The sequence below is a fragment of the Rhinolophus sinicus genome, linkage group LG15 (assembly GCF_036562045.2).
Source record: "Rhinolophus sinicus isolate RSC01 linkage group LG15, ASM3656204v1, whole genome shotgun sequence".
In the NCBI taxonomy this organism is placed as follows: Eukaryota; Metazoa; Chordata; class Mammalia; order Chiroptera; family Rhinolophidae; genus Rhinolophus; species Rhinolophus sinicus.
Window position 1 is genome coordinate 49,823,795 of NC_133764.1, and position 15,235 is coordinate 49,839,029.

The 15,235-nt window shown below is 36.1% G+C and overlaps 1 protein-coding gene across 8 annotated transcripts in view; it reads right to left on the reverse strand.

The window, feature by feature from the left end:
• The window catches only part of GPATCH8 (G-patch domain containing 8), a 79,413-nt gene that overhangs the window by 17,381 nt on the left and 46,797 nt on the right, over nt 1-15,235 (reverse strand). For all 8 annotated transcript variants that reach the window (XM_019752268.2, XM_074319691.1, XM_074319693.1 and 5 more), the window contains one exon: nt 4,911-5,054. In XM_019752268.2, coding sequence (XP_019607827.2) covers nt 4,911-5,054 — 144 coding nt within the window. The remainder of the gene's footprint in view (nt 1-4,910; nt 5,055-15,235) is intronic.

The following is a 15,235-nucleotide window of genomic DNA, read 5'->3' on the forward strand; positions in this document are numbered from 1 at the left end:
CTACTACTTTTACAGTTGAAACAGACCTTGGTATTAAATGAGACTTCAGTCTTTTAAAAAAATGTATAAAAGTACAGGTGTTTTCATACTGAAACTATTTTAGCAGAAACAAGAGGCAGGCTGAAAGCATTCTTTTCTTTGACTGAGCTATCGATTTTTTTCTACAAGTTAAAAGTAATTTTTCAAAGCTGCTTTACAGTACCAGATTTTGGTATTTGGATCAGACTACCAAAGATGGTTTTCAAACTACAAGAAAGCTAGACCCAATGCTAAGGCAGTTTTTCAATGTGCTACTTTCCCAGTGTCAATCAGAACCTTTGGGAGGGAGCCTGGGCGGACAAGAAGGAAAGGTATAAGCTTGAGTCACAAATTCAAATGTCTGGGGCTGGCCTGGTGGCTCAGGTGGTTGGAGCTCCATGCTCCTAACGCTGAAGGCGGCTGGTTTGATTCCCACATGGGCCAGTGCCAGATGGCTCGGTTGGTTGGAGTGCGGGGCTCTCAACTATAAGGTTGCAAGTTCGACTCCCACAAGGGATGGTGGGCTGTGCCAGTGGCAACTGGGCCTGGAGCCGAGCTGCACCCTCCACGACTAAGATTGAAAGGACAACAACTTGACTTGGAAAAAGTCCTGGAAGTACACACTGTTCCCCAATACAAGCCCTGTTCACCTTCCCCCACCCCCCACCCCCGAAAAACACATTCAAATGTTTGGAAGAAATTTGGCAGGTAACATAATAAGTCACATAGGCTTGTGTAAGAAAAAAAGATGAAGTGGAAACCATAGCTAATTGGAGAGTGAATGCAAGCATGCCTCTCTAAAGAGATAGCAACTATTCAGCTTTAGCCAATTGTTATGTTGCAATGTAGGCCTAATGTTTTCAGATATTTCAATTTTTCAAGATAAGCCAAAGTCTGACTTACATAAAATCTCCTCATTTTGAAAACTGGGAACCAACCAAAATTAAAGGGGGAAAAACTAACACCACAAAGGCCAGACAAATACATCTGTGGGACAATTTGTGATCTCTGGTTTATGTACTAGAGGCTGGTGAGGAGACCTTAGTGGCACAAATAAAAGAGAATAAGATTGGAAGAATCCTGAAGAGGTAACAAGGCACCAAGAAAGAAAAACAAAACAAAACAATATATTAAAATAAGGCACTGACTATTATTGTGCTGCTACAAATTTACCTCTGGGAAAGAGAATGTTCTTTGGAGTTTGAAATTTAGGCACTCTGAAAAGCTAAAGAAAATGGTTTCCATTGTCAGATCAATTAGCAGACATGTTTTTTAAAAAGATATTCAAAACAAAGAGGTGGGGAAGTAGAGATGGAAAAATGTTTAGTTTCAAAGTCAACTTTAATTTATAACTAAGTCAACAAAAGCAGAAGATGGAGACTAATGTTTATTGAGCACTGGGGAATTATCAGAACTAACTTACAATGTAAGAAGGAATCATTGGGTTATCTCTTGAAGAATGGAAAGGCACATTCTTGAATATCTTAAAATGTATTGAAATTATCACTTTAAAATGAGGGTTAAAACTGTGGAAAAGAGCCAAAATGTCTAATTAGCTTTTTCATCTTTGAAGATCAAACTGGGTCTAATATTTGTGTATTAATGACTTTCTCCACAAAATATCCTAGAAAATTTGAGGAAAAACTAGTGAATACTGAGAGGGAAAAAAAAATTCACCACAAATGAGGGTGACCATGTAGCCCCTTTCTGAGAGATTATTTGTGCTTAATGAGGATTAGGGCATGTTCAGAATCCTACCTATACTAGCAGTTTACCACTAACATAATAGATTACCTCTCTGGAAAATTTTAATGGTGAAAATCGGATGGAAGATTCAAACTAGGGATTACTAACATAGGGTTGAATGTACTTACCTATTATCTCAGATTCATAATAATCCTGTGTGCCTTCCTGGAAGACAAGACACGGTGTCTTTATGATTTTAGAGCATAAATTTGGAAAATGGTAGGTCCATTTGTATGGTAAGTTCATGAACGGTAAGTTCATGTCCATGAAACAGTAAGTTTATGTCCATGAAACAGGAATGAACAATAGGACCTACCTCCTCTTAGGGGTTATTTAGCTGTGTTGTAACCTGGTCAATTAAAGGCCCCTTAAAAATTCTAAGTGCAGGGAAGAGTAGAACTATAAAAAAATTAGTTCTGTGCATTTTTGTGTTTATATATTTATAGCATTGTTTCAAGATTCTACCATTTGCATTAAGAGAGCAGTATAAAGAAAGATGAAAAGGCCTATGGTTCAACCAACTAGAGAAGCGAGAACACTTCACCAAAAACAAACAAAATAACAAACTCATACTACATCTGTTCCTTAATACCTAAGACGGACTTTTGATCAAGGTGAAAAAATAAGCTAATATGCATTCATTAAAATACTAGCTAAAGATTTTTGCCCAGATCAATGACACATTCTCTATTAATGGGTAAGGTAGTCCATGAGTTCTCTGTAAGAAATCCTTAATTCTGAATTTTCATTTTGATGATAATCTAAAAAAGAATAATAAATGAATATTTCGGATCATCTAGATAAGAACTTTACAAAATGTTTACAACGTAACTGGGGAGTTAAAATGATAGGGATTTGTTTGTACCCAGCAAAGGCCAAATGATATCACAATACCATATATATCTGAAAGTTTTCAGTAGTCCTAATAGAACAGGGTTTTTCAACCTCAGCACAACTGACTGCCATTTGGGGCCAGGTAACTATATTGCAAGGAGCTGTCCTGTGCACTGTAGGATGCTTAGCAGCACCCTTGGCCTCCTCCCACTAGATGCCGGTAGCGCCATCCCCTTAGTTGTGATAATCTCAAATCTCTCCAGACATTGCCAAGTATTCTCTGGGGCACAAAATCTCCCCAGGTGGAGAACCACTGCAATAGGAAAAGTGGTGAGAGAAGTGAGCCAAACTAAAGTGCACAGGAGAATAATAAACATATCAAATTCAAATAAAGCCGAGCTGTAACAATTTCTACTACTCTCAAGTTGAAAGCAACATCACTAAAACATTATCATCCATCTTATTAATGTTGTCAATGTGAAGTCTGTTAGTTCTGTATTTAATTTGTAAATCTGTTTTGCTTTGGTAGATTTTTTCCCCCCTTAAAAAGCAAGTATATATATTATTCAAGCTTGAATTACACTTTTCCTCGTTTATTCTTTACTAATTGAAACTTTATGCAAGAGACTTCTCACCAACTAAAACTGTAACCTTTCTAAATGTTCTTTTGGTGCCTAAGATTTCTTCTAGAATATTTTTTAACTAATCACAAACAGTGCTTAATTGAAGAAATTCTCAAGAACTCCAAAAGGTACATATATACTTAGATGCTAAATGTCTTTGTTAATTCCATAAAAAGTAACCTGAAAATTTGAATTATATATACACTGAAAAGCTGGAAGTTACTAAATAATTCCACCAAATATTCACTGTTGCATTCTTCTTTCTTGACAGATGATTCTTTAAAGGACTAAGGTAATGGACAATGTATCTTGTCCATATGTATGCTCTCTTAATTTCTCTTCTTCAAATCAAGCAGAGCTGACAATATATTAAAACAATGTCCAAAGATGTATAAAAAGTTGAAAAGCTGTCTTAAATAGTGGAAGAATCTTTAATTGGTTAGGTGTGTGGTTAAATGTGGAAGAGATTGTTACATAAAGTATAATACCACAACCAGCTTAAAAATGATCCCTGTGCTAATAAAATGTAAAGCTTAGTCAAAGCCTGCCTTTTACCTGTGCTCTGAAATCTTTTGGTTGGTTGAAAGATGAAGGAAAGGTTAAAAAAGAAACGTTGGTTCAACAGGTCCAGCTTAAGAGAGCATTACAGCAATGCCCATAAATCTTACAAATTTAACAAATACAACTTGTACCCCTCAAAGACCTAACAAGTTCTGCTAGTCACCCAAGGTCAAATGGCTCAAAATTCTTTAATAAGCCAGAACTGTTCTATAGATTTAAAGATTAATTTCCTTCCTCTACAATCCCTCAGGGGAGTTATTGCTGCCTTATTTATGCCAGTAACTAGTTAGGCACAAGTTTCTTCTGTAAATCAATGAAAGAAAAAGAGATTTCGAATAATGTGTAATTCATTTTTTTTATGTTTGTATTGTCTTTTTTTTTTTTTAATTTATTTTTTAAATTTATTGGGGTGACAATTGTTAGTAAAATTACATAGATTTCAGGTGTACAATTCTGTATTACATCATCTATAAATCCCATTGTGTGTTCACCACCCAGAGTCAGTTCTCCTTCCATCACCATATATTTGGTCCCCCTTACCCTCATCTCCCACCCCCCACCCCCCGTGTAATTCATTTTTAAGCAAGCTCTTCAACATGCAGCATCAGAGTTTTTTGTTCAAGTTAAGACAGCATCTGATTTTATTATCCTTCTCAAAATTTATCTACCTTTCAAGGTATACCGTATAACAAAATGACTTACTGATAGGAAGACTAGCCAATAAAGTATGAATTCTTCTATATAAAAGACGAAATGACCAGTATAGGGTAACTATTTAAAGTTGAACATGTTCAGGGGAGAAAAGGGAGGAAAGAAAAACAAAGCTCCCAGTGATCCTCAGTTGAATTACCAAATCAAATACAAATTTAGAAACCACTCAAAACCAAAAACTTTATGCAAGATTTATGAAGCTCACAATTCTTCACTCTACATAAAATATTGGAAGGGGGAGGTCTATGTCAGGACTTGTGTCACTGGAAAAAAATCAAGTAAGTCAGATGACCTCAGATAAAGACTGGCAGATACAAGAAACCAGTCATTAAGTTTCTTTTTGGGTTCACTCATAAAATTCAATAGTTATAACAAATGAAGTACCTTTTTCTTTGTTAGCAAATAACTATTCCTCACCTGCTTGTGTGCATGATCGTAAGAGTTGATATGGTTGTCAAATTCTTGATGTTTCTGATACTGCTTATCACAGAGTTCACAGTAAAAGTTGGCTCTGAGGTCTTCCAATGCTTTGGCAATTGCCTTCTCTTTGTCAACATAATCCTGTAAGAAATACAAAAAAAAAAAAAAATGAACTTGGTAGAATTTTAAGTGAATGTTGTAAAGAAATAGTCTTACCTGAAGAGAGAAAAAAGGGCTTTTCATAAAATTTAGTGGTACCAGTAAAAGTCGGGTGAAACGTTAAGTGGCAATTTGGTGAGGGAATTTGTGTGCAATTGTACTAACAATTGTCTTCAAATAAACAAACATTCCAAAGTTTAATTTTATTTTCCCTTTTCGCAGTATGGTGGACTAGATACTTTGGCATCCCTTATTGTTACCCACCTGGCTTAAAAAAACCCAACCAACCAGATATCTGAAACATAATTTTTATTGTATTGCAGGAACCATAGAAGGAAAAATAAAGCCCCAAGAGGGGCAAAGGGATAAAAACAAGACAAACAAAATCAACTATGATCCGAAACTAAAATCAAAGTGTGATAAACAAGGGTTCTACTTAGGACACGTGGGTACCACTGGAGCTTGGGTTTTGAGTAAGGTGGGGGAGCTAAATTTGAGAAGCCTCATTTAATAAGCAAAAGAACCTGGAAGTGGACTGGAGAGATCCCAGGATCTCTGGGTCTTGGCAGAGGGAATCAAAAATACTCTCGAAAACATCCTCAATTTTGGCCCTAAAAATTTTCCTAGATTAATAAAATATGTGTTAGAATCAAAGATTAGTATACACACAAAAGGAGATAAATCTATCACAAGCTAGAATCACAGGAAATAAGCAATAGATTTAGACCCCTAAGACTCAGATAGTGGAATAATCTGTTACAGAATATAAAGTAACTATAAAATGTAAAAAATGAAATTCCAACAATGAACAAACATAAAACACAATAAAAAAATTAGGCAGACCAATGGATTCATTAAAAAAGACCTTCTTATAGCAGTATTTTGAAATCATAGACTGTGACCCACTAGTAGGTCATGGCATTAAGCAGATTGCAATTAGGCATAAAAAATTAAAAAATAGAAAAATATAGAGTATAATTCACATCAGGGTAAATATTGTCTTGTAAAACTTTTGTTTTAGTTGTGTGTGTGTGTGTGTGGTTGTGATATTAAACATATGTTCTAGAGTCCTTCTACTGATTGAGATGGAGTTAACAATTAGATTTTGTTAAATTAAGCAAAATTTGTATTAAAATCCCAAGGGTAAAAGAATAGAACTAGTAAAGGGGAAATAAGAAAAATTCAATTTTATAAATGCAAGAAAAGACAGTAAGACACAGGAAAATAGGAAGTAAAAAGAGACAGAAACAGATTTATAAGTAATTACAAGAAATGTAAATGTACTAAAAAACTGTTGAGAAAGAAAATCCATTCTGATTACAAGAGATACCCCTAAAACATGAGGACTTAGAAAGTTGAAATAAAGCTGGAGTAACTATATTAATATTCAATTTTTTAGACTTTAACATAAACAGATTACTTGAGATTGTGGCCAGTTGTAGAATTAAATATTATGAGATTATTCTCCAAATAAGCTGCACTGTTAATTTTGAAATGCCAACACAGATATGTTGGTTAGCCACTAGTCTTAATGAGGTTTTGGCTCAAAACTATGGGACTGACCCAAAGAGGTGGCCCAATATGCCTCAGCTGTTCCACTTAAAAACTAGACATCAAAAGACAGTTGAGTGGATTCATCTGCTATAGGTAGCACAGGAGAATGAGAAGGGAAAAGAAATGATAAATGATTTACGTACTCGCTAGCCTTTTACAGCAGAGTAGATGCATTACTCTCACAATGAGTAGCTCCTTTTGGTTAACAGACATAAAGAGAAGTGTCATTTCGAAGGCTTCTAAAACCGGCCTTTCTTCTGTTCAGTGTTGTATCTTTTGGATACACTTCCAAAGCAGCTCTATCTACAATCTCTCTACCATTTCTCACATGAACTACCTAATCAGTAAGCAAGAAAAGGTTGCTATATTTGTGGAATGCTAGTATTGAACGATTTTGGATAAATTTATTAAAACCGAAAAGCGAATATCTATAGCACCTTGTGATTTTTTCCCCTATTGAATCCTTCACAATAATTTTCTCTAAGCATCCTGGGCAGTTTTGTATTGTCTGGCTGATATTCTTCTTTATCAGTGCTGGTTTCCCCAAGACAGAAATCAGAAAACTCATTTTCCCAACCTCCCTTAAAACTAGGGTGCAGAATGTAATTTAATCTCCTCCTGTCAGGTCCATCTACATGAGACTTTGATTGAGAAGCAAGCAGTATACGAAGCAGCAAGTACCAAGCAGAATCCATCTTCTAGCAATGGTGACTGTAGAAGTATATTTTAATTCTATAATATCTTGGTTTTTACTTCATTCTACAAAATATTGTTTTTATATAGTGTTTATATATAAATTTAGATTTACTTTTCCAAAATAGATCAGAAGACTGGATTAAAAACACACACGCAACTTAATTATGTATCGATCGTAAGAGATTCCTTATTGCATCTCAGGCCTTTCGATGGAAATCACACTCTATCTTCCTACTGTACTTTCTTTGAAATTTCTTTTAGGTGAGTCTTTTGGTGGCAAACTAATTTTTTAATCTAAAAATTAATCCATTTTTATATTTATTCTTAAGATATTTTTGCTGGGTGTAAAGTTCTAGGTTGATGGTTGTTTGCTTTGAGCACATTCAAGATTCCATTAGACTTTAGTAGAATTGACATTGTATTCTGACTTCTTTATACTGCAACAGTTCTTTGAAGATTACGTCTTTATCTTTGATATTATAGTTTTATCAGAATGTGTCTATGTGTAGATTTATTTTTATTTTTAAATCTTGCTTGAGACTCATTAGGCTTCCTGAATCTGTGAATTGTGCCTTTCATCATTTCTGGAATCTTCCCTTTGAACACTGCCTCTACCCTATACCCTCTTCTTTTTCTTTCTATCTGGAACTCTGCCTGGACACATATCAGAGCTTCTCATTCTTCATCATCTAACTCTTATCTTCTCTCACAGTTTCCATTTCTCTCCCTTTTTTTCTTGCACTCCCCCTCTCCACTTTTTGTTGTATTGTGGCTATTTCTTCAGATGTGTTATAATTTAATATTCAGTCTTGTGTAATGTTATTAAATGTTCTCATTGAGTTTTTATATGGTCTCTTGCCCTTTACTCATAATCTCAATCCTTTTTATTTCTTTAAATATATTAAATATGCTTCTTTTATATGCTGTATCCAATTCCAATATCTTAATCTTAAGGGGTCTGACTCTGCTCTTTTTTCACTCCCCTGCTAACTCTGGCCATCTTGTCTAGTTTCTTGGTTGGGTTTGTGATAAAACCATAATCTCCTATATATATTTTTTTTGGCAGGGGTTATCTAGGAGTGCTTTGAAGCCTAAGTTGAGAGAAGTTTGCTTCTTCCTAAGGGCACTATCTGCCTGAGACCAGTTGAAACCCTGTATTTCATTTACTGTTTAAATGTCACTGATTATGTTATGTCCCACTAAAAAAGAATAATCCACCCCATTTCTATTAGTACTTTGGTAGCATTGTATGAAACTGTTTGATATTATCCCATGGATCTTGGATACTCTGTTTTGTTTTGTTTTTTTCATTTTTCTTTTAATTTCAGTTTGGATAATTTATACTGACTTGTCTTCAGATTTACTGATTCCACCTTCACTGTGTCTACTCTGCTGATAAGCTCACTGAAAGAATTCTTTATATCTGATATTGTATTTTTCCTTTCTCCCTGGGTGATTTAATCCATTCCTGTGACTTTAAAATCAACAATATGCTAGACATTTCCCAATCTCTTGCTGAGACCAATTCCCTTCTCATATTCCAGATTTGAATATTTTGGTGGTTATCTTTATTGGATGTATATTAAACATCACAAACTTCAGATGCTCCAAATTGAACTCATTCCACCCAGACCATCTGTTCTTTCTTCTTTACTGATTAAACATAGAAGACATTGATATATGTGGAAAATATAATTGGAATAAGTAGTTTTTGGTGGTTTTTTTTTAAGATTTTATTGGGAAAGGGGAATAGGACTTTATTGGGGAACAGTGTGTACATCCAGGACTTTTTTCCAAGTCAAGTTGGTGCCATTCAGCTTCAAGTTGTTGTCCTTTCAATCTTAGTTGTGGAGGGCACAGCTCAGCTCCCGGTCCAGTTGCAGGGAGCCCACCATCCCTTGCGGGAGTCAAACCGCAACCTTGTGGTTGAGAGCCTGCGCTCCAACCAACTGAGCCATCTGGGAGGTAGCTCAGCTCAAGGTGCGATGTTCAATCTTAGTTGCAGGGGGAGGAGCCCACCATCCCTTGCGGGACTTGAGAAATTGAACTGGCAACCTTGTGGTTGAGAGCCCACTGGTCCATGTGGGAATCGAACCGGCAGCCTTCGGAATTAGGAGCACAGAGCTCTAACCGCCTGAGCCACGAGGCCGGCCCCAGGAATAAGTAGTTTTTTAACTGACTTATTATTAATGGAAGAGAAGAGAGTTAAAACGGAATTAAAATACTCTGAGATATTATATTATCCATGAAGATGGTAGAGTAAAATATAAGTATGTACATTGTAATTTCTAGGGTAACTACTGAAATAATAGAAAGGGTATATTATTCCCAGTTTAATGGAGAGGGAAAAGAATAAAGAAATCAGTACAAACGAATGCAGAAATAAAGAGGAAAATAGCGGGGGGAAGTGAGGGGCACAAGAAGAGAGGACAAGATGGCAGATTTAAATCCAAATATATCAGAAATGACATTAACCATACTTAGATTAAAAACTCTAATTAAGGGGGCTGGCCCAGTGGCTCAGAGGGTTAGAGCTCCATGCTCCTAACTCCCAAGGCTGACGGTTCAACTCCCACATGGGCAGTGGGCTCTCAACCACAAGGTTGCCAGTTCAATTTGAGTCCTGCAAGGGATGGTGGGCTCCGCCCCCTGCAACTAAGATTGAATACGAGCTGCCGCTGAGCTCCCGGATGGCTCAGTTGGTTGGAGCATATCCTCTTCCTCTACCACAAGGTTGCTGGTTCGACTCCTGCAAGGGATGCTGGGCTGTGCCCCCTGCAACTAGCAACAGCAACTGGACCTGGAGCTGAGCTGCGCCCTCCATAACTAAGACTGAAAGGACAACAACTTGAAGCTGAACAGCACCCTCCACAACTAAGATTGAAGGACAACTTGACATGGAAAAAAGTTCTGGAAGTACACACTGTTCCCCAATAAAATCCTGTTCCCCTTCCCCAATAAAATCTTAAAAAAACAAAAACAAACTCCAATTAAGAGAGACTAGGAAAAAAGACACTGGAAGACTAGTCTGACACCCACAAAGCTTTCTATAACATATGCACACAGAATAGCTGAAAGAAGGCTGTAAAAAGCTATACCACAAAAAAAATACTAATCAAAATAAAGCTATCAATATTGCATATCAGACAAAAGAAACTTTAAGGCTCCCTCTCCCCCCCCCAAAAAAAATCACTTCATAGTAATAGGTTCAATCCACTAACAATTGTAAAGTTGTAAGTAGCTTCAAAATACATAAGGAAAAATGCCAAAGCTACATGGAAAAATGGAAAAAAACCACCATCAGTGGGAAGATAACAATCCTCTCTCAGTAACTGATAGTTCAAGCAAACAAAAAAAATTAGCAAGGATATATAGCTCATTCAAGCAATACAACAAACAGTTTGAAACAAATGGAACATACAGAAAAAATACAACTAATGTAACAGGGTGGATAGAGATAAGTAAATGGAAATTAGAGTTTGCCTATTGCTGCATCTGTAATAGAAGTAAAAAGAACTTTATTCAAAATGGGAAACCAAGTAATGTAAGTATTATATAACCATATTTAATTGTATGTATGCTACATATTAAGTTTATTATTAGATGGTAGATGAAATGAAAGGGAGTAAAAAGAGGAAACAAGTTAACTTTTCATTGCTTATAGTATGAAAACCGATTCTCCCGAAAAGAAACAGAGAACAAAGGTAATTTTATTAAGTAATAAAGGTAACTTTGAATTGGATAATCATCATGGAGTTGGTTTTTGCTTTGTGTTACAATATGAAAAAAAATTTTAATGAGTTAATTTTTTGTATTTTATGTGACAAGTTTGGTTTACTTTATATTTTAAGCCACTAATTCTGTGGTCTGTTTTCTTCTCTGAATGTGAGATATAGACATTGATATATATGGATATATAAACTGGATTATATTTTTGTCTGCAATAGATTATTGTATGGTATGAGGTAGGGGGTGCAAATCTATCATTTCCCATATGAGTAACCAATTGTCTCAGAACCTTTTATTGAAAAGTTCATTCTTTCCCTCACTTTCCTGCAATACCATCTTTGTCTTATCAAGTGGTCAGATATGTAAGGGTCTGTGTCTGGGCTCTCTTTTTTGTTCCACTGGTCTACCCTTGCGTCAATATTACATTGTCTTAATTACCATAGCTTTATAATAAATTTTGATAGCTGGTGGAGTAAGTCTTTCTATCTTATACTTTGAGACTGCTTTGACTATTCTTGGACCGTTACACTTCCATATAAATTTTGCAATCAGCTTGTCAAATTCCATACAAAATCCTGTTGGGATTTTGACTTGATTGCATTGAATATACAGAAAAATTGGGGGAAAGCAGATTTCTTTATAATACTGACTCTTCTAATTCATGAACAAATTATTAAAAATTTCACTTTTTATTCATTGTTCTTCAATGGCTCTCAATGTTTTAGAATCTTTGCCCTAAGTCTTACGCATCTCATTAGATCCATTCCTTAGTGCTTCATGTGTATTTTCACTATTGCAAATGGTGACATTTTTGTAATCTTCATTTTCTAACTCTTGTTGATATAACTGTATAGATACACACATTTCACTTTATGATTTTGTATCTAAAACTGTTATTAATTTGTATAATTCATCTGTATATTCTTTTAGATATCTATGTATATAATACCTGCAGTTTTGTCTCTTCCTTTTATCTCTTACATCTTTATTTATTTGCTTGTTTCTGCCTGTCTACCTTACTATGCTGCTTAGGAACTGCAGCACAACATTTAATAGAAACAAAGACAACAGACATCCTTGTTATGTCTCATCTCAAAAGGAGAACTTTCAACTTTTCAATGTTTTAAACGTGATGTCTCCTACATGGGTTTTGTAGGCAGTCTATCTGGTTAAGGAAAGTCTTTTCTTTATCAAGTTGGACAAGACTTTTCATCATGAATGAATGCTGAATTTTACATAATGCTTTTATTTTTTTTGCATCTATTGAGATGATCATATAATTTTTTTCCTTTAATATCTTAATGTGGCTGACTATATAAATTGATTTCTAACATTAAAGCCATCTTGCATTCCTGAGATAACTTGGTCATACAGCCTAAACTGGTCCTGGTGTTTGTTAGTGTTTAAGATGTGCATCTGTATTATAAATCAGAGTATCATACAATTATCCTTCTCATACTATCCACATCAGGATTCACCATGAAGGTGGTACTGGTTTCTCATTAAATGAGTTTTTACTCATTTTCAATTCTCTGGAAGATTAGAAATTGCTGGTTAGGACTAAAGTTCTTTCCTTTATGAATTTTAACAGAACTCAATGAAGTTATTGGGCTTTATGGGAAGTTTTTATTTTTATTTTTTTACCACAGATTCAATTTATATAATAGTTATAGGGTTACTGAAGTTTCTTCTGTTTTTTAAATGAGCTCAGACATTGGGTATTTCATGCTGCACATCTTCCTGACAGCAGTTTAAAAAGTTAAAAGATTTAGTTGAGGCCTCTGTGGCGATCTGTTCGCCAACCAATGACATACAGAGCTGTGAGAGGTATTGTGTAACAACAAGCGTGCCAGACTGATCAGTTTTTATCTGTCTCTTGTCACTGTCCTAGGCCTCACTGTCTCTATTGGGTAAAGGTATAAGAGCTACAGGAGAGATCAAAATCTACACTTTGGGGCCTGAGCCTACTTTTCACTTTTTGTTTCTTTCTGACCCACCTCTGGGTAAAATGGTCAGTTACTATAAAGATCAGAGGAATCAACCTGGTTTACTGGAATTATTTTTATTTATTATTGTTTTAAATACCAATTTCATTTTCAGTTATATTTTTTAGGAATTTGTCCACTTAAATCTAATTTTTACATTCAATGGAATAAAGTTATATTTTAGTGCTGCTGCATCTGAAATGATGTCCTCTTTTTTCATTACTGATATTGATTTTCTATCTTCTTTCTTAATATCACAAGAACACTTGGCTGTGTTGTATGTTTGTTCGCTGTTTCATTCATTTCTGTTCTTATCTTTATTATTCTTTACCTCACATTCTTTGGGTTTATTTTGCTATTCTCTCTCTAACTTCCTGAGAGGAATTTTTACTTCATTCATCTCCTGCCATTCTTTTTTTCTAACATAACTATTAGGGATATGTATTTGCCATCAAAAATCATATTGCTTTAGCTTATCCTACAAGTTTTGATATGTGGTGTTTTTAATCTTTCAGTCCAAAATATGTTCCAATTACCATTGTGATTTCTTCTTTTATTGATAGGTTATGTAAAAATGTATTTCATAATTTCCAAACACAGGGATTTTTCTATTATCTTTTTATTGATTGCTTTGTGGCTTGATAACTTGATTTCAGTTCTTTGAAATTTGTTGGAACTTTATTTATAACACAAGGACATAGTAAAAACTTTTGTTTAAACAAATGCTCCATATATGTTTGAAATATTTTATTTTCAAAGTGATTGGGTGCATAGTTCTATATAACCATTAGGTGAAATTTCTTAATTATGTTGTTGAAATCTTCCAAAATATCCTTGCCAATATATTTCCTCTACTTCTATCACATACTACGAGAGGTATACTAAAATCTACCACTATTGCGATGGCTGTAATATTTCTCCTTTTAGTTCTGTCAGCTTTATCTAGTTTGGTAGAATAGATTTTAAAAAATAAATCCCTTTTCTCTCTTCCCACTTTTAAGTATCATGACCAAATCAGTTTCTATATGATAATCTTAGCTAAGCCTATTTCTCATTTTCAAATTTACCTATTTTATGGTACAGATTGAATCTTGAAAAACATGTTCCCTGGTCAGTCTTTTTGAAAGCTAAATCGTAGCATGTTCTAAGCTGAAGTTTTCTATAACTTAGCCCTTAAAAAGGAAAATACTCAGGTCCTCTAAAACACCTCATCCATTAATTATTAAGGCTTATCGAACTGGCCCGGTGGCTCAGGAGGTTAAAGCTCCATGCTCCTAACTCCAAAGGCTGCCAGTTCGATTCCCACATGGACCAGTGGGCTCTCAACCACAAGGTTGCCAGTTCAATTCCTCGAGTCCCGCAAGGGATGGTGGAAGCGCCCCCTGCAACTAAGATTGAACACAAGCTGCAGGATGGCTCAGTTGGTTGGAGCGTGTCCTTTCAACCACAAGGTTGCTGGTTCAACTCCCGCAAGGGATGGTGGGCTGCGCCCCCTGCAACTAGCAACGGCAACTGGACTTGGAGCTGAGCTGCGCCCTCTACAACTAAGACTGAAAGGACAACAACTTGAAGCTGAACCAGTACCCTCCACAACTAAAATTGAAAGGACAACAACTTGACTTGGAAAAGTCCTGGAAATACACACTGCTCCCCAATAAAGTTCTGTTCCCCTTCCCCAATAAAAACCTTTAAAAAAAAAAAAAAGGCTTATATATATTTAAAAAAAAAAAAGAAGAAAGGCTGGGGTGGATGGTGGCTCAGTCAGTTGGAGCGCCGGCTCTGGGCAGCAGGGCTGCCAGTTCGATTCCCACATCGGCCAATGAGCTGCGCCCTCTGCAACTAGAGTGAAGTCAGTGAGCTGTCGCTCAGCTCCCACGTGGCCAGATGGCTCAGTTGGTTGGAGCACAGGCTCTGAACCACAAGGCTGTCGTTTCAACTCGACTCCCGCAAGGGATGGTGGGCTGCGCCACCTGCAACTAAGATTGAACATAGCACCTTGAGCTGAGCTGCCACTGAGCTCCCGGATGGCTCAGTTGGTTGGAGCGCGTCCTCTCAACTGCAAGGTTGCTGTTTGACTCCCGCAGGGGATGGTAGACTGCGCCCCCTGCAACTGGCAGCGGCAACTGGACCTGGAGCTGGGCTGCGCCCTCCACAACTAAGATTGGGGGGACAACAACTTGACTTGGAAAAGTCCCAGAA